We start from the raw sequence: 20,069 nt of genomic DNA on the forward strand, positions 1-20,069 counted from the left end.
GGAGAGGCTGTCCGTCCATAACTGCCACTATCCTGAGCTCACAGCTGGTGGTTTGGGGAGGGAGCAATTTGACGTGTTCTCTTCAGGAAGTAGCCCCGTGGCTCTTTTCTGTTCTAGAAAGTGATCAAATGAATCCAAGATGAGGGTGGGAAAGAAGTTCCCACTTGAAGCCTTTTGAAAAAGAAAAACGGTAAAGAAAACAGGAATGTTTCCTGCTTTGGCTCCTATTGCACTTGGAGCGAGTCCAAATCTCCACACTTGGCCCTCGGGTTCTCAAGTGTCCAGCCCTGTTTGCCTTCCTCTCCACCCTCCTGTTTGCCTCTTGTCTCCCCCACCATCTCTCTGGCCACCCTGGACCAGTCTCTGACTTTCAGCCACGTTCCTGCCCTCTGGATGCTGCCTCTCCTTCCCTGACCGCAGAGCTGCACACTTGAACTCGGCAGCTGGACTCCCTCGTTCAAATTCCACTGCCTCTTGGGCCAAAGCACCCAATCATTCTGTGAGCTTCTTTCTCTTTATCTGAGAAATAGGGAGAATGCTAATGACGGCCTCATAAAGTCACTGTGCTGTGGAACTGAGTTCAGACACGGAAAGTACCTAAAAGAGCACCTGGCGTGTGAAGAACACTCAGCAAGTTATCACCAGCACTTCCTCCTTGCTCTTCTGATAGTTGTCCTTAAAAACAGGCCATATTCTGTATACCTCTGTGCCCTCAGGCCCTCCCAGGTGCACCAGAAGTGTGGTGTCTGAATGAAGGAATGCAGAAGGAAGGAACAGGTCCCCACACTCCTTCAAGACTCCGTTCGCCCTGCTTCGGGGCTCCTCCTGGTGCCCTGCAGCGCTGCCCAGACCCTGGGCTTCCTGGCTTTCACATGCCATATGGCACCCTGAGTCCCCCAGACGCCAGGCCAAAGCTAAAGTGCCCACTTGTATCTCCCTTGCAGCTGAAGTAGACAGGGACGGGAAGCAGAAGCAAGGGGCGCCTCAGTGGGGCCCCCAAACTCTGCGACAGGGCATCTCTCACTTCCCCAGAGGAAGCTGACTGGAACTGAAAGCTCGGGGCTGGGCAGGGAGGTGGCGCGGAGGAGGGCCTGGGTTAGGGCAGCCCCTCCGCTCCTCCCTCTCACCACCCTCTTCCACCCATTTGGGTGTTGCTCCTTACACACCTACGGTGGCAGACCCTGACCCAGGCACAGGCCATGGTGACAAACTAGACAGCTGAGGTCTCAGAGGAGCTCCCCCAGTAGCACAAGAGGCAGCACAGGAGGGAGGTGACAGCTGCTTCAGGCCCTGGGGGCTGGGAGCCCCTGGCTCAGCTGCACCTGAGTGCAGGACCTAGAGGGCTTCCCGTGAGCACCGCCATGCCCTTCCTCCCTGGTCCTGCTTGTCAGGAGTCCTGATTGAGGAAGTAGCATCTGAAGGTCACAGATGTGACCCCAACTCCTGGCTGCCACTCTAAAGAGCCATCACACCACTGGCAGCAGCTGCTGCAGGGCGAACCCTTCCCGTCACTTGGGGACATCGAGCCTTATAAGCAGATCTGCACACACTTTCCAGATACTGATAGGGAACCCGTGCAGGGACCGTGTCCTGGTGTGGGAAACAGCTCTATGTTAGACTCACTGACTCTCTTCATTGGCTTCTCTTCCTAGGGCACTTGGCAGGGCAAGAAAGCCAGGCTGTGGAAAATCCCCTGTCATTCCCCTCAGTCCAGAGTGCCAGGCTCTTGGCCTCTCTGCAGCCTCCTGACATGCCACGCACTCCCCTTCTTAGCCTACCACCCCTTAGGGGCCCTCTCCTCCAGGAAGCCTCCCTTAACTTCCATCTCCAGGTCAAAGTAAGAGCACCCTTGCTTCCTAAGTCCTCAAACTTGGCACAGTTCACATCAACTCATGACTTACTCCTAAGTGGCTAGAGATCTCTTAGTGGGTAGGGACTTTAGTTTCTGCAGCCCCAACACCTGCTGGGAAACCAGCCCGACTACATGTGTTCCGCGCATGCTTGCTGTTTGAATGAATGAACACACGAGAGGAGGCTGGGGGGCAATCCGGACACAGGAGGAGAAGGCCCTTCTTCTCAAATGCTGTCCACCTCGCAGAGTGGTGAGGCCCGGTGACTCTGGCCACTGTCTGAATTCTGGTTCTGCCATTTACTAGCTGTGGGACTCTGCACAAGTTCCACTTCCTCACCCCAAACCTTGGGATAATCAAACCACACACCCCCAAGAGTCTTTGGAAGAATTAAATGAGACAGTCACATGTAAAATAGGTAGCACAAAATCCTGTGCAAAATAAACTCAGATCGGGGTGACAATAATGCCACAGCTATTATTAGCAGTGATCACCCTGCCTCAAAGGATTACTTTGTTTTCTCTATTCTGCTTTCTCTGTAACTTCATTCAAAGGCCCACCAATTCCTGCTTGCCTTCCCCTTTCTGGAAATACTTCTGTCGCTGTGCCTGTGAGTTAGTTGGTGGCATGTGGCTTGGATAATTTAGGATGGGAGAAGAGGCTTCAAGTCTCACACTGGGATTTAAAGGAGAGTTTTGTAAATGCAGGGATAAAATGACAACGAAGCTGAAAGGATCAGCGTGACTGCGCTCCCCAATCCCTCAGAACCAGGTTAAACGAGTGTCCTAAATCTCTCCTCCCGCTAATAAGCACTGCATAAGCAAGGAGGCTCTGCCTGCTTGTCCCTGGGTCCCCGGGCGGGGGGGGGGATAACAAAGGCACACAGGCAGGGCCCTTGGTAACTGCCTTCTCCCAAATAGAAAGTGGCAAACACACATCTAAAAATGAAACCAAGCTTCTTGGGAGGGAAAGAGAAGAAGAAGGTCTTGGGGAAGACAGCGTTTCAGAGGTGCAAGGTTACTTGTTGCCGTAGTCGATCTTGGACGTGACTTTCTGCTTCAGCTCCTTCAGCTCGTCCTTGGGCAATGTCCCCGAGAGGAGCTGGGATCTCCACTCCATCAGGTCATACATCATGGACTGCACCTGCAGGAAGCGCTCCTTCTTGCTGGTCTAGGAGAAGAAACAAGGGAACAATCGATAATGACCTGGGCTGAAGGCTCTGGGTCAGCAGGGCCAAGGCAGGCAGCTGTTCAAGGCCCGGCTCAGACTGCTGCACCCCAGCCAGCACTCGGGGGTTGGATGGTGTGCTCAGCCATGGATGTAATTCCTCCCCGGGCCTGTGGGCTCTCAACAGCAGAAGTCACAATCCCAATCACTTCCTACTTAAAGGAAAGGTGACTTCTGACTCATTGACGCAGGTGCATGTTGAACAGAAACGCTGAGGAGATCTGCCACGAGGGAGGTCCCAGAGCTTAGGTCCTTCCGCGTGTTTCGACGGCAGCACTCCCCAAAGCGTGGCCTGTGCGCAGCGTGCATGACGCGCTGGGTGGTGCAAAATACGGCCCCAGGCGACACCAGCCCATCCGTGACTCTCCTCACTCTCCCTCCGTCCTTCTGCTTAAGGGGGTAAGAAGGTGCAGATCCACGGTGAGGGCTCCAAGACCCTGTGCAGCTTGTGATTTCTTTTTTAAGGGGGCGGGGCTGGCACCTGGTGGGCACAGCAGCAGCATCTAGCAGCACTGGATGTATTTGAGTGATGTTCGTCCAATTGTGCCAGACCCTTTGGGTTTTCTACTAGAGAAAGAGCAGGTGGCATAATAAAATCCACACACATTTGGTCTTTGTCCCTGGTTCCTGGTGCTGTGCTCCAAAAACCCTTGAAGGATGCAGAGTGATGGGAACATCTTGTTATTGCAAAAGGCTACCTGAGTTCATTCAAAGGAGACAACTTTTTGTGGCCCCCTAGATAGCATCAAGATACACAGTGGATCAGGGGGTTGTACTTTCAGCCCTCCTCCTCTCCCTCCCTGTGACCCCACATTTGGCTGGGGTGGTTGGGGATGGAGTTCAATCACCAGGGGCCAATGATCTGATCAATCCTGCCGATGTACTGCAACTTTGGCTCACACTCTTGAGCAATAAAGTTCCAGGAGCTTCCCAGAAGGTGTGAAGGTGGTACACCCAGAGAGGACGTGGGAGCCCTGTGACCCAGGTACCTTGCCCTACATATCTCTTCCATTGGCACTTCCTGCATTATGTCTTTTATTATGAAACTGCCTCAAGTGCGCAGCACTTTCCTGAGATTTGGGAGATGTTCTAAGGAATGTGGAGCCCAGGTGGGGCAGGGAAGGCACCCAGGCAGGGAAAAGTAGCAGGAATCCTGAGTTTGTAGCCAAGTATGACAGAAATGTGGCAGCTTTGGGGCTGGCATCTAAAGTGAGGGCAAACTCATGGGCCTTTAAACCCATGGAGTCTCTGCCAACTCCAGGTGGGCAGCACCCACTGCCTAGTATTGCAGGCCCCCAGCTGGGGTTGGGATGGTACAGCACGCAATTAAATTCTTTATGCAAATTTTCTAAGTCATCTAATTATCCAAGTCAGTTATCTAAATTATCTACCTAAAGGGATCCAATCTAGGTAGGAAGTAAATATGACACAGTGGCTTGCAGAGATGGCAAATGCCATGGAGGTGGTCCTGAAATAACAGGTTAAAGGATTTCTGTCCTGGAGCAAAAGGCGTGATGGACGTGCCATTCAAATATTTCTTAGCAGAACGTGTTGAGCCTCCATGGTACACGGGCATGGATGTTTTCAAAGAGGAAGTGGCGAGGAACAGGAAATCACTTTAGCTGCAAGCACACTCTCCACCCCTGATATGACTAGCATATGATCAGTGTCCCTCAGAGGTTTCATGAATGAAATCTAATCCCCATTGTAAAGTCCCAAGAGGTAGAACCTTCAACTGACTGTAGTGCTGAGAGGTGGGGCCTTTGGGAAGTGATTAGAGAAGGTCTTAGGATGGAGTCCCCATGACTGAAGCCTGGTGGCTTTAAAAGAAGAGGGAGAGAGATCAGACAGAAACCTACACACGCACATATCTCTTGTCATGTGATACTCTGTGCCCACCTGGGACCCTGGCAGCAAGAAGGTTGCCACAAAGGGCAGACACCAAGAGCCATGATAGACCTACTCCCTTTAAAAAGTATCCTGCCTCTGGTATTTCATGATGGTTCTGCAAAATGGATTATACACACTACACTGTCCTGACAACTTTTGAGGAGTCTGTAGTATTGGTGTGCCAGCCAATCACTACATTATAAAATGTCCACATGGGTGTCAGCATTAAAGACCATAACGGGTAGCCTAGAAATGGCCACACACACCAGCAGGTGTGCCCAGTGCAGCAAGGAACATGCAGCAGCCTGAGCTGACGTTTTCACTCAGCTTGATGGCCTGCTCAACTAATTGCTTTCATTAGGAGCTGTGGAGCATCAAAGGAGGATTTTAAATTAGATTTGCTTCAAAACAGGGAAAACACAGGCATGATGTACTCTTTGTTTTTTCAGGGTCGAAGCTTCTTCATAGATCTTTGGACAATAGCCAACAGTTAATTAATATGTGAGTGCACTGTTTCCCAGTGACTGCTAGGAGAAAACCAAATCAGATGCTCTGAGTTGATTAAACACGTGGATCACTAAGCCCCCTCAGAAGTAGCTATATCTTTTACGGATATCAAGATGATTTATATGCAAACCCAAATTCAACAACTTTTGCACGAGGTTAAAATGTGAGGGACTGCGTATCTCATTGGTGGAGCACTCACCAACACACCGGAGGCCCTGGGTCCCATCCCTAGCACCACAAAACAAAAACCATGAGGATCACACCAGGACCATTTAGCAAGGCTCTGTCACTAGCTAGCTGTGGGGCCTGCGGCTTTGAGAAAGCTGCTTAACCCTTCAGGGCCGTGTTGTCCTCATACATGGGAATGTGTGCTCTCCATGTCACAAAACCTCCTTGGCCAGCCCGCTCAAGGCTAAATGCTAAGCCTAAAATAAAACAAAGGTCACAGGAAGCTCCCGTCCCAGGCACATAGAGTCTCACCACATAGAGCTGTCTCCAGATGCTCCCCCATTCCCAAAGTGTCGTTGTCACTTCTTGTGCCAGAGGAATTTCTGCGGGAATGATGTTCTCAGTATTTCTATTTAGGGTGGGAGAGAGAATGGCATGAAATTGGGACCCAGGTGTTAATAAGATGTGGGCAGATGTGCATTTAGCTACAGCTGCTGACAGCCTTCCTGACATCAGATGCAACAGCCACACCAATTACATTATGCAAATATAAGGGACTTCCTTTTAATGTGCCCCTTCAGCAGGGTGGGCTCTGTGCTCTCATTATTCAGGATTAGTCCATTTCCATAAGGTTCTGAGGCAGCTGCCAGTGAGAGGTAGATCCCCCAGGCTGACTAATCCCCTTTGGAGTCAGAGCTGAACTCCAATCAGTTTGGATTAGCTGTCCCATGGAGCCAGGGAAAGAAGCACAGACAGAGGCACCAAAAGAGCTGAGCTGTGTGCCCCGTACATCTGCCAAGTCAGTCGCAAAGGCAACAGGACAGCGACAACCACGGCCAAGGTCAAGTGAGGCAAAGAGCAGCAGGTACCTTCTTTTCTCGACAGTTACTTCCTTGATGTGGATGAAGGACTTAGGGAAGATGCCCTATTGGAGACAAAATAAAATGAAATCAAAGGACATATCCCCCACGACTCACCAAGGTCTTCATGGCTTTTGCCAAAAGCCAGTGACTGACCTTTAAAACCATCAAACTTTAAAGGAATCTTCTCAGCATCAGAGCAGGGGTGGATTCTAGATCCATAAGTGTAGGTCTAGTTGTTTTAAGATTCCAAAATACCACTAGGTCCCAAAGGATGCTCCAACCCCATCATGGCCGCTCATGCCCTCAGCGGGACAGGAAGGCAGCCTTTCTGAAAAAGCCATCGAAGTCATGCCTTCAGTGAGACAAAGTGCTCTGTTTCTTCCCGACTGGCCCAATTTCAGGAAAGCGGTGTCAGGAACAGCTGGCCTCGAGCTAACATCCCGTGGGCCAGTTGGATCTGAGACCTCTTCACGGTTTTGCTTCCTTGTTCTTTGGGAGAGAAGAGTAGGACGGTGCTTCACAGCATAGCACGTCAGAAAGAAGGAAGAAGCCTCTATTGTGTTCTTGCTGCATAGTCTCAGTTAACAAGAGACACTTAACATTTGCTCAGAAAGTCCTCAGTGAATCCAAGCAGGATGCACCCTGGGGACACCTGGTCACTGTGCTAGACTCCAGGAGAGAAAACAAACAGGCAAGGCAGGTACCCACTCTTGATGCGAGGATGGAGTCAGGTGAGGCAGGAGTAAGAGAAGTCCTCAAACAGTAGACCCAGCCTGCCCTTTCTACATCAGGCAGAGAAGGAGAAAAAAGAATGTCCCAGACTCTAAAGGACGGCAGTAGAAATCAGACGTCAAATAAAAATGGCACCACCCCATAGGGACTCCGGGGGGCAGAAATCAGAGGTAAGTAGCATCAGAGAAGGCTGCAGGGAGAGGCTGTGCTAGGGACCAGGAGAGGTGGCTGCAGCAGAGCAGGTGCCAAGGTACAGGGGCCAGAGGGAGGTCAGAGAGCACAGGGCACAGCAAGGAAGGACAGAGCTCAACTTGCTGAGGAGCAATGCTGGGAGAGAGCTGCCCAGGTGGTGGGTGGCAGTTGAAGACATGCAGGACTGTCCCAAACAGAAACGAAGTGACCTTACCTGTAACATTTTATGCTTTACGAGGTATCCCCTATACCAGTCTGCAAAGAGAAAACAAAGAAACAGGTCTCTCATTACTCTCCCCAGTTTGTGGCTGGCATTTTTGTTTTGTTTTGGTTTGGTTTGGTTTGCTTTGTTTATCACTACAAATTGCTTGAGGCATTTGTTACAGATTCAAGTCTGGAAGCCCTTATCTTTGAAATCTGTCAGATTGGTTGCCAACAACTCAAAGCAATATCTAAAGATGCAGGGGGAGAAAGATACAGGGATTTTACTTAAAGATGTAAATACTTTCCTTTTGACAAATCAGGAGCCCCAGTGATGCTGGTCAGTATCCTCAGCCCCCTGGCCACCATGGGCAGGTGGTGAGGGGTAACAGGGCCCATCAGAGAGAGCAGATGCCACCCACCCCCAGCCTCTGCTCCTTCCCTCATCTGTTACCTGCCAGCCTGTGCATGTTTTCAACTCCTGCTGTAGGGGCATAGGAAGTCTCAGGGACTTTGGCAAACATCCCCAAATAATATCAACAATGCTAACCGCAGCAAATGGTATCTAAAATGTGATTTTGCTCAAGTCAGTCATTAGAAAACAGCTAAGTTCAGGATTGGTAAAGAGACAGGATTGTAAAGGATTTTTCCCTTTGTAGGAATATCAACTGCAATTCAATCAGCAGAAATCCAAATGGCATGCAGTCCTCCCACAAAACAGGCAGACTGATGGCTGTAGTGAGTCTGCTGGGCTCACAGGTGACTGGGCACAGCTGGGCAGTGGTGTTGGGCATCTTAGTCAGTGAAAGGCACCTGCCAGGTGACCCATCAGCAGACCCTCACTGCTGGGCTGACAGACCGTTGCCAGAAAATGTTCTCAACAGACCCAGGCGAAGCCCCCAGAGAGACCCCTCCTGAGCCAGCTTTAGGCAGGGGCCTAAAGGAAGGTCTGAAGCAAAAGAGGCTCATCGTGGCTTTTCTTTTGAGTGATAGAAAGTGAGAGGAAAGAGGGAAAAAGAAAATGACAGAGAGAGGGAAAACAGGAAGGAAGGCAGGAGGCCAGAGAGGAAGAACATAAGGTCTAGAATGAACTTTCCACCCTAGACTCACCCTAGACACTTCGTATAAGCCTTCAACATAACAACCACATGCTATAGTCCCATTTTACAGGTAAGCAGCCTACCTGAGGCACAGAGAAGTTAAACAACTTGCACAGGGTCACACAGCTAGGGACTGAGAGTGTCAGGACTTTAACATAAGCTGCCATGTCACTGTGGCTCTCATCTCAGTGGGGAGGGAGTTTGGTGAGCATCCAATGTTCCCATCATCTTAACATCCAAAGCCCCCTGGGACCCCACCAAGCTGCTTTCCAGCTGGTTGCTTCAGTGATGGAAACTCCTCTTCACGAAGCACCACATTCTATTTTCAGTTGACGCTACTTGTCAATTACTGTTGAAAATAATTAGCAACTGCAGTTATCCTAAGTGCTTGCTATGTGCTAGCAGTTCTGGTAAAGGTTTTTGTTTTGTTTTTTCAAGTTATAAATTCATCTTCACAACAATCCTATTGAAGTGCTATTGTCATTTCAGTTTTGCAAATGAAAATAGAGAGACACAGAGATTAAGCAACTTGCCAATGGTCACACAGCTTGAAATTTAAACTCAAGGATTTGATTCCAGAGGTGACATTCTCCTGTATTCACTGCACAGCCGCCTCCTTTGGTGGCAATTCTGCCCCTACCACCGGCTAGATACAGATGCATCTTTGAAACACTATTACTTGCTACCCTTCACTGATGGCTTGAAGCCGGCTAAGTGTCGTACATGCATCATGTCAATTAATCCACATGACAACTCCGTGAGCTAAGAACATCATTCCCATTCTATAGATGACGTTGAAGTCCAAGTCAGTTGATGTAGCAGGTCAAGATCATGTGACCAGCGCCCAAGTTCAAGTCTCTGTGAATTCAAAGCCAGCCCTTGAAACTGTTCAGGCACATTGATGGAGGCAGAGCACAAATCCAAATGAAGTTACCTTAGTGGCACTAACCTGAACTGACTTGAAGGCCAAGGCCACCAAGGCCACCAGAAAGCAGGAATACCTCAGGGAAGTGCCAGTCCATACCCAAAGCTCATGCCCACATCTGTCTCTGTGGCAGGGGCTCCGTTCAGGGTCCCTTGACTTCCCAGGTACAAAGACTTTGCCTGCTGTGACCCTGGAGACCCGAGTACAAGTGCACCTTAAGGGTTTCCAGGCTCTCGACAGCTGAGAGTGGTCAGCCACTCCTGACCACGGAATCCACTGGCTCTTCCCCCGGCATCCACGTTCTGGTTCCCAGACTCACGTTCGACCAGCACCAATGGTGCCCCTGCTGCTACATGGCACTGGCATGATTCTGGTGCTTCCAGAAACAGATCCCCAGTGATCTTTAAAGGGAAGTGCTGACCACCGTCTCCACATGTTCTCCTGACTTTCCCTGACATCCCCATCCTGCTGGGTCATTAACTTCTGACCTTGGCACCAATCCCCTGACCTGGTCACCAATCAGCTGTGTCCCCAGACCTGACAGGGCCGATAACAGTGACACACAGGAAAAAAAAAAAAAAACCCAAAGAGAAGACACCCTGCTCATAAGTGTCAGACAGCATCGATCAGATCCCGTGACTGGCCAGAACGTAACACTCCTTCTGGTCAGTAACAACGAGGGATATTTTGACGAACCCTTTCCTTGAGACTACCACTTTCATTTTTTAACATAAGACTTACAAAGTGCATTGCTGTGGTCTGAATGTTTGTATCACTCCCAAATTCAGATGAAGTCCCAACCTCCAACTTGACTATTGTGGGAGGTGGGGTTTGGGGAGGCAGTTCATGAGGATGGGGCCTCCCAAATGGGATTAGTGTCCTGCTTACAGAAGAGCTCACTCTCTCCCTCTCTGCTCTCGCTATCCGAGGCACAAGAAGGTAGCCGTGGGCAAATCAGGAAGCAAGCTCTCACCAGACTCCAGACCTGCTGGTGCTAATCTCCCAGCTCCAGAATAGTGAGAGATATCTGTTATTTAAGTCACCCAGTCTCTGGTATGCTATTACTGCAGCCTAAAGGGACTGAGACACATGTCCTGGAGGAACACAAAGAAAAGGAAATTTTTTAAGAATACTTTTGGACATTAATAAATTACTTTTTGTACATTAATAAATTATCAGCTATTCAAACTTTCCTCCCTATCTGCATCCCAAATTCTAATATGAAAAATACCTAAATTCTCAAGTAATCTAGCAGTCAGGGGAGGGAGAAGATTCAAAATAGCTCAGAACATCAAAGAAGAATCCAAAACCTCAAGATCCAGTTCTCCCTCTGCCAATCCAGGTCTGTCACTGGAGCTGTACGGTTCTGGACAATAAAATGAGAAAGAAAACACCTCCCCTCACAGGATTGTTGCAAAAACTATTTTTTTAAATGTGGATGTGAAAGTCTACACATCTAGTAGAGACACAAAAACCTGGACAGAGCCCAGCACGGTGGTAGAATTCCAGCAACTTGGGAGGCTGAGTCAGGAGGGTTTCAAGTTTGAGGCCAGCCTCAGCAACTCAGGGAGACCATCTCAAAACAAAAATATAAACATAGATAAAAGGTTGGGAATGTGATTCACTAGTAGAGCACCCCTGAGTTCCATCCCCAGTACAGAAAAAAATGGAATAGGGGAGAGGTCAAGGGGGATTTCAATTGCATGTGAGAATTTTATTTTAATGAATGTCTAAAGCAGGAATGGCAAAATATTAGTATTTATCTGAACCATGGGTCCTGAGAGTATCTTAATTTTCCTCTATGTTGAAATATATAATATTAGGATCAGATGAAAGTTAGTTAGTCCCTATCAGTAGTTAGGAGTGTGAGCTGTGACTAAAAATATTTGGCAAAGCAAAAATAAATAAATAAATTTTAAAAAATTTTTAAAAATTAAATAACTCATGGAGTGGGAAAAAAATATTGACAAACCTATATCTGATAAGGGGTTAATATCCAGAATTTATAAAGGACTCACACGACTCAATAGTAGAAAAGCAAATAATCTGATTGAAAAATAAGCAAAGGATCTGAACAGGCATTTCTCCAGAGAATACCTAAAAACAGCCAACAGATATTTGAAAAGTTACTCATCATCATTAATCACCACTGAAATGCAAACCAAAACCACAAAGCATGCCTACTGTTGTCAAAGGGTGAGGGATACCCCACGTTGGGAGGATGTGGGAAAGGGAGCCCCAGGGCACCGTTGGTGGGGACAGGGTGGTGCTGCTCTTATGAAAAGCAGTATGGTGGTTCCTAAAGAAATCAAAATTGGAACTGCCATGCCACCAATCAGTCTCACCTCTGGGCAGATTCACAAAGGAGAGGGAAGCACCACCCCTGAAGATGGCCGCCCGCCTGAGTCCATTGAGTGCTGTTCACAATAGCGAAGTTATGAATCAACCCCTGTGTCCACCAGCGGGTGGATGGGAAGACCCTGAGGCACACGTGTGCAATGGAGTGTTGCCCAGCCTTGAAGGAGATCTTGCCATTTGCCTCGACATAAACGAGGCTGGGTGACATTATTCTAAGTAAAACCAGCCAGGCAACCAAAAAAAAAAAAAAAAAAAAAAAAAAAAAAAAAAAAAAAAAAAAACACACACACACACACACGTATATATTATCTCACTTCTGGGGAGAAATTTTACAAAGAGTCAGATATGCAGAGATAGAGAATAAAACATTGGTTACCAGGGGCAGCAGGAGTGGGGGCGGAGAGGAAACCTGGCGATGTAGGTCAGAGCTTACACAGTAGCAGATAAGTAGGACAAATGAGTCCCGAATCTAATGTACAACTTGAGGACAACACGTAATAATATTGCACTGTTTTTAGATTCCTACTAAATGATTAAATTCTAGCTACTCATGCCTCCAAAACAGCAATAACAAAAATAATGGGTAACGGTGATGGTAGACGGGTTAATTTGTCTCACCGGAGGGACCCTTCCACTGTTTACATCTAGCCCATAGCATCACGTGGAATACCTTAAATAGTCACAATAAAATTTATTGGAAAAAAAAAAAAAAAACGGAGTAAGCTCTGGAAGCAATGGAGATCTGCAATGCACAGTCTGCATGACAAGCGACTGCATTTCTCTGGATCTCATTTCTCTCATCTCTAAGATGGAAATAATAATGGTACCTGTCTCATCAGGCTCAAATTAAGCAAAAATATAGAGTTTTCCCAGTGCCTGACATGAGGTAAGAATCCAAAAAGTTAGTAGATACCAGCCCCTCTTCTTTAAAAAATTAAAAGAATAATTAAAATCCAGAATATAGTGGCATATTTTCTGTTCCCAGACCCTATATATTTGGAGAAAATTGCTCTTTTATTGAAGTCATTTCAACCTTCTACTATACCAACAAAGCAAAGGAGACGTAATGGAAGTTTGCTGCCAGTTAGCCTCAGCCTCCTTCAGAGAGGAGGACAGCTCACTGGGTACTCCCAGCCATGGAGCAGCGTCACACAAGAGATGGAGTCCTTTCCACACCAACCTGCCTCTACCGCAGAGCCAAGAAAGAACCATCTCCTGCAAAGTGGCCTTTAAAAATACCCCTTGTCAGGAGCTCATAATGCCCCCCACTTGTCCTAAGAACAAAGACCCTGCGTGGGTCCAGATCTCCCTTGACGTAGTTGTTATGCTGAAGCGGCTTGACGGCTCTGCGTGCACCAGCCAGCAGGCAGTGCATTAAAAGCTCAGGGTGTGGAGGAGCTCTTCACAGCCAGAGCCCCGATGCGGTCACATCATGTGCCGACTTGACGGAGCTCCAAACCCTTTCAGGTGAGAAACCTCAGAATGGGAGGCAGCGAGGTCCCGATTCCAGAAATGAGCAGCAACCACAACTCTGTGTCACTTTACAGAAGTGGCAGGTCCTCAGTCCACGTCCTCCCTCCCCTCTCTCCTGGTTTTATATTATTCCTTTGTGAACCCCAAAGCTCCTTGGAAGCCATTGTCTAGAAATTTCATTTCCTTCACCACTAAGATCGACCCCCATGGCCCTGACACCTGTGGGTATCAGTAGGTAGAATGTGACGTTTCTGGAGTCGGGTAGCAACTAATCAAGCATGGAGCACACATCCCTCCTGAAGGACTTACACAGAGGAACCCAAGCAAGCTGTGCTACCCCAGAGAATATTGCCCACCATGGCCTGCCTGTGTGATCAGAAGACAAGATAGACAGGGGTCTTTGGAGGTGGGAGGTGTTGTTTTAGGAGGTGTGATATAACTCCTGCACCCCAAAACCACGTCTGGGCATAGCATGCATGCGACCCAGCAGCTTCCTACGAAAACATCAGAAGCACCTGGCATCTCATTCCCCAGCTGCTTTGCTATTTTTACAGAAGCCGGATGTCCACTGCTGGGCTTGACTGAGTAGATCAGTTGACAGATCAATTAATAAGAGGACACCCTATCCCTCTTGTCCTCACCAGGCCTTGTTTAAACGGAGGCAAGGGAAGAAGGAAGTGAGCATCCCACTGGATATGAGATTGAAGTCTTTAGATGTCATTAAATATGGGAAAAGGTGCCAACCAAGTAGGACTGAAAGACGTGATTGGGAAAAAATAAGCATTTTTTTTCACGTTGGTACCTCCCAAAAGGAATTCCTACTGCTCAGTAAACACTAGCATGAGCTTCCCACTTCCACGGTCAGGACATGGAACAGCTGTCATCCCCGGGGTAGAAGAGGCAGCCTGAGAGATGCAATATGAACAAACAAATAAGCATTTGGATGTCTAAAGTCCAAGAGAAGGTGCTATTCTGAATTGCAAGTGTTTATATCATTACCATATATTATCTTTTTATAAATAGAATTTATTCATGTTTAAGGTTCAGGTCAAATTTTTGTTTTCCCTATTCATCCATCCAAGCAAATTTAGTACATGGCTGTATTAGTCAACTTTTCACTACTACAGCAAAATATTTGAGATAGGCTACTTTATAAAGAAAAGAGGTTTATTTTGGTTCATGATTCTGTAGCTCCAAAGTTCAAACAGAATGATGTCGGCTCTGGTGAAGGTGGCCCTTGGTCACATCACATTATGGCAGGGGCATATGTGTATTTTTATGTCTACATGGTCTCTCTCCCTTTCTTCATAAAGCCACCAGGATTCAGTCATGAGGCCTCCACCATAACAACTTTATAATCCCTTTCCAAAGACCCCACCTCTAAATACCACGATCAGGTTGTTCCCACTCTCTTAATATCATTAACCTAAGACTTTGCGGATTGAACTCCCACACTGATTGGAAAGAGTCACATATTCAAACCACAGATTAGGCAAGAAAGGCTAGACCCACTTGTTCCAGGCAATCTATCAATCATTTTCCAGATTACCTGGGACATTTTTAAATATGTGTCTTCCAGCCTTGAAGTAGTGCTACCGAATCAATCAAAAAACAACACTTTCTCTGGGCCTGCCACAGGGCTAGACAGCTTCTTCACTCTCTTATTTAACCCTGAGAACAAGCCCAGGACCCAGGTGATCCCAGCCCATCTGACAGATGAGAAAACTGATGCTCCTGAGCCAGGATTCACAGCGAATGGGAAGTAGAGCGGAGAATGCCCTCTGATTCAAACACTCAGGCATCTCCTCTTCGGGGGAAAGAATAGGGTGTGGCGATTTCAAAAGTTTTTAAAAATATAAAGAATAAAATAGCAATCGCTTACATTCCAACCACCCAGAATTAAGCATTGCTAATGTCTGGGGATATTTGTTTGCCATTTTCAAGACTCCGTTTTTTTGCCTAAAATTTATATGTGCTATTACACATAATTTAAACAAAGCAAGAAAGAATAAACATAACACTTAAGAATCAACCTGAATTGTACTACACGGAGGATTCCACTCTTCATCCATATTAGTGTGCAGAGAGAGAGATAAAACACATAGTATGTAGATAAAAACCTCAAATTAAATCTTATATTTAACAGAAAAAGAAGATATCAAGGGGAATTGAAGGAAGTGTACTTCAATTAAATGCTTTTTCATCACCGAAATGATTTCCTAAAAACTTCTCTAAAATGAAAATAGTTAAAGCAACGTTGGAATAGCTACTTTTTTGGAATATTACTTGTTTTGCTTCTAATTACTGTGGATCAAATGTGTTGTGAACGTGGTGTCACAGAGTTATCTATTCTCTCTCTTCTCCTCCAAATTCTCAACTTCATAGGTTATTATTTACATTCTTCAGGTTCCTGGCAACAATATTCTTTTTGGTAGCCATAAATATCATGACTTTTAAGGACAGTTTCTGTCAGTTGACCCAATCCTCATCACCAGTTCCTTCTATTGCAGCTTTTCAATCTTGTATTCTCCTTTCTTGGTTTCTCTCTCCCTTGGCTAGTCTTTGTTTCTCAAGTAGTTTTCTGCAAAAGGGTTTCATGATCACACGCAGGTTCTCCCAACTACGCCATTTCAACTGTTTTGTCTTGCTTTGTTGACCAACACTCAGATTTTACATGTTAACACTATTTTTGAAGGGAGTTTTTTTTTTTTTCTTTTTTCCAATCAGATCATAAGCAGAGTCTCCATCTGCAGAGCAGACAGCACAAGCCCACCCTTTGACCCTTCCACAGCTGTGTCCTTTAGCCACCCAGGGCCCCAGGGAAACCTGCTTCCCACAAACACCAGCTTGAAAACTATACAGGCGTAAATGAGCGTGTGCATGAGAAGTCCTGATAACCTCAGACCAGTTCTTCAGAGAGCTGGAATCATTCCAGTTTACTTTTAAATGTCGTATTTTCAAAGTAATCACAAATTAGCCACTTAACAAATTAATACATCACCTGCAAGGTGTGCTTGTTAGGGGAGATGTTAAAATAAAATTAAAATCCAATCAAAATTGGAAAACCTGGACTAAAAAAAGGACAAGGACATCCCAAAGACGACAAGGTGACCCAAGTCAGCAATGTGGCCTTCCTGGAGGTTGGACCTCAGGCCTCTGGGGAGGCTCTGACTTAAGCCACACAGTGGGTGTTCATCCCCTTGAGCCCCTGGGCCAGGGAAAGGGATGAAACTTCAAATGTGAGATGCAAAGTAATGATCAAGACTTTTCACTGGTTTTGTAAGTGCCGGGCGAGGAGAGTGTTGGTCCACGCACCAGAAAATAGCCATTCCTCGCCCCCTGCCTCCTCACCTGCAGATGGAGGTCTCCTGCCTGTCCCTCAGCATCAGCCCCCACAGCATGCCAGAGACACTGAGCGAGCGCTTGTGCCTGGGTTTATTTTCACTCTTTGCCTTTGGTAGACACCTACATTCACCCAGCTGAGCAAGTTTAATACATCATCAAGGAGCTCTGGCTTCACCTGTTCCAGGCAACTGCTCAGCTTCCTCACCTGGATCATGTTGTAAGGGTACACACCGGCCTGTCTTGATGGAGCGCCACATAATGGGGAAGGATGGAGTTAGCCAACCCTGAAACCCTTCTGCGAGCCAAGCAGTGTGTGCATGTGTGCACTGAGTGCGTTGTTCACGTCCCTAAGCACCTCTGCACCATCTGCAGAGAGCTGGGGGCTCTGGTGCTGCAGCCTCATGTCAACCCACGGGACAAGTAGTATCACCTCCAGGGCTGCAAGCAACTGAGCTGGGTCTGGTTTGTGGAGTGGAATGAAGATGGGTGTTCCAGTAGGAACCTCCTGTCCCTCGGCCCCCGGCCTCCCACGAGAGGCCTACCCCGCAGTATACCTCCTGCCACCCCTCTCCCACTCCAGGGCCTCGTCCCATGGATCCACTGGGGGAAGGAACACTTCCACCTCCCTGGAGGTTCAGACCACTCCTCTTCCCCTCCTCCCTCACTCTGCCCAGCACAGGAAGCACATGCTCAGCACCCTCTGTGCAGTAGACACCATGGCAGGCCTGGCAGGGGAGAACCGCAGCCGTTCAGCTGGACTGGTCACAGGGGAGAGCCTGCCTGGCCACGGGTGACACATTGGCAAGCTCATTTGCTTCCTTTACCCAGGACAGGCTCACAAGACGAGTCGATCAGTGACACAGGTGACGAGCTGGGTTTCAACTGCCTGACTCATGAATCCACAGCCATCAGCCTTGTGCAAACTGTAAGAAGCACCCCTACTGCCACCATCACCACGGGTGACAAAGAGACACTTGGTTCCACCAAGGGGTGGTGCCTTTGTGGGAAGAAAGAGGTGCCATGTCATCCAGCACGGGGTGTGGTGAGAGGCGTGGACCCTGCTCCCTGGCTGGGCACATCTGTGCAGTGCAGGAATCACACAGCTATGAACAGCAGACCTGCTGGGACCAGGGGTATATTTATGGCTCCCTTCCAAATCCTAATAATGCTGATTTTCCTTCACAATAACATTACAACTGATAAAGAAGTACATTTAGAAGGAGCCCCAGGCCCAAATGATCCCGTGGTTATGGCAAACAGGAAGCGTAATACCAAGCCACCCAGTTAGGACTTCATTATGGAACAAAAATTCCTTAAATAATACAGCATTTTTGTTCAGAAAACTCTAATTACAGTTATCCCTCAGTATCCTGCAGGGTGGACTTAAGGGCCTCCTGCCGATGCCCAAACCCATGGCTGCTCAAGTCCCATATAAAATTGCATAGTATTTGCAGACAACCTAGGCTTATTCTCCTGCCTGCTTTAAGTCACCTTTCGATGACTTCTAACGCTGAGTCCAAGGCAAATGCTCCGGAAGATGCTGCATGATGTACGGAACAGCAAGGAATGGCTGTACGTGTCCAGGACGGATGCAGATTTTGCCAGTATTTCTTCCATCTGCAGTTGGTGGCACCTCATGTAGAGGCCACTGTGCTAACACTCACAGATCACAGGGGCAGCTCTGGAGCTTGGCGGAGGTGCCTGGTGTGCACTCGGGCTCCACAGCCCAGGCCAGCACCTGCGGGAGCAGGAAGCTGGGCGGGACTCACCTCCACAGGTCTCTTGTATTCGCACCACATCGCCGATCTGCAGGGACAGCTGGGGGGCTCCGTTGCCTTGGAAGTTGTAGATGGCTGTGAAACAGAAGAGGGAGGCAGTCAGGTGAGGCCGGTGGTACCTGGACTCTGCTCCCTCCTGCCCTCCCTGCCCTGAGGTTCTCCTGCCCCCACTACTCCCTGAACCTGCCCCCGCTGAGTGACAGGAGGGGCTGGTGCTCTGACTCTGGATTGGCCTCTGGCTGCACCCCGGGCAGCACTCCTGTGTCTGGTTCCAACCTCACAGCCACCCTGCTACCCTGACAAGGGAAACACAGATGGCCAGGTTAAGCAATTTGGACAAGGCCGTTGGGCCAGGGAGTGCCAGGAAGACAAGCATCCAACTTCCAGCCACTGAGATGGTCTGCTTTCTGCTCCCAATTGTTCCATTCCAGTGACACACCAAGCGCCAGTCTCCCCACTACCCCGAGGCTGAAACCTTCACTAAGTAAGCAGGATCTGTTTCGTCCCCAACCCCGGCGACCTTGGCTGCTCAGCCTTCATCAAAGCCAACCCTTCAGGCAGGAGGCTGTCTCCTCGCCTCTCCAGGCCACTCTGGGCCTTTCCTAATGGCTGGTGTTACCGAGATGAGCACTTTTAATATTCAGGTATGTGGTCTGCATTCCCATTTTCACTAGGAGTGGGTTCTGCACCATTGGAGCCTCCAAGGAGGATGTGCAGCCCAAGGACACGCATGCCACTGCAGTGCCCGAGTCCCCCGGCGTCACGTGCACCCAGCCTGTACCCAGTCTGCACCCGCTGCAGCTGCAACCTTGAAGAAGGGAGCCCACATCTCTGCTATGGGCTCCAGAGCCAGAGGCAGCAGAGTGGACTTCGCCTCCAGGGACCGTAGGTACCCGTTTTGACCTGCCCCTGGGCTCCCTGCAGGACTGACCCCTAGAGCTCGCCTGTGTTTCTCTATCTCAGAACTCGCCAGGGTAGAGAAGCACCCACGCAGAGGACACGGGTCAAACACACTGAAAGGCCAAAGAGGTACCTCCTCCCACTCGGGGCAGAGAATAGAAGAAACAAGAGAACCACAACTGGCCGAAAATCCTGGGAGGAGTGGAACGCTCTGGAGATAAGGGCTGGGAAGGACATCTAGGGGATCTGGAAGGCCATAGGAGGCTTGGGCACACGCTGAGAAAAGAGAGAGGAAGCGAAACTCAACTCGCTGACCTTCAAGCACCACACAAGAAGAAGTGGGGTTTGCAGAGGGAGAGGCCATCCAGCAAACCCCAGAAGCACGGCCAGCCACATGCAGGACAGCCTGAGCCTGCCCTTGGTCCAGCCCAGGCCAGCTTCCAGCTTGGACACCACAAGTCACTGTGACAAAAGTTCTTATGGGAAAGACAGAGACGTGCAGTGTACGTAGAGCCTGTTGCACAGCGATTCTCCGTCAGCAGCAGCCGGAGGGACAGGAG

At 48.5% G+C, this 20,069-nt stretch overlaps 1 protein-coding gene across 1 annotated transcript in view; it reads right to left on the reverse strand.

Moving 5' to 3' along the window:
* Positions 1-20,069, reverse strand: part of DOCK2 (dedicator of cytokinesis 2) — a 407,460-nt gene that overhangs the window by 372,494 nt on the left and 14,897 nt on the right. The window contains exons 2-6 of the mRNA XM_079145391.1: positions 18,601-18,684; positions 7,644-7,684; positions 6,512-6,567; positions 5,955-6,051; positions 2,872-3,020 (exon numbers count right to left, since the gene is read on the reverse strand). Of these exons, the coding sequence (XP_079001517.1) occupies positions 2,872-3,020; positions 5,955-6,051; positions 6,512-6,567; positions 7,644-7,684; positions 18,601-18,684 (427 nt within the window). The remainder of the gene's footprint in view (positions 1-2,871; positions 3,021-5,954; positions 6,052-6,511; positions 6,568-7,643; positions 7,685-18,600; positions 18,685-20,069) is intronic.

This window comes from Sciurus vulgaris (genome assembly GCF_902686455.1).
Source record: "Sciurus vulgaris genome assembly, chromosome: 6".
NCBI lineage: Eukaryota > Metazoa > Chordata > Mammalia > Rodentia > Sciuridae > Sciurus > Sciurus vulgaris.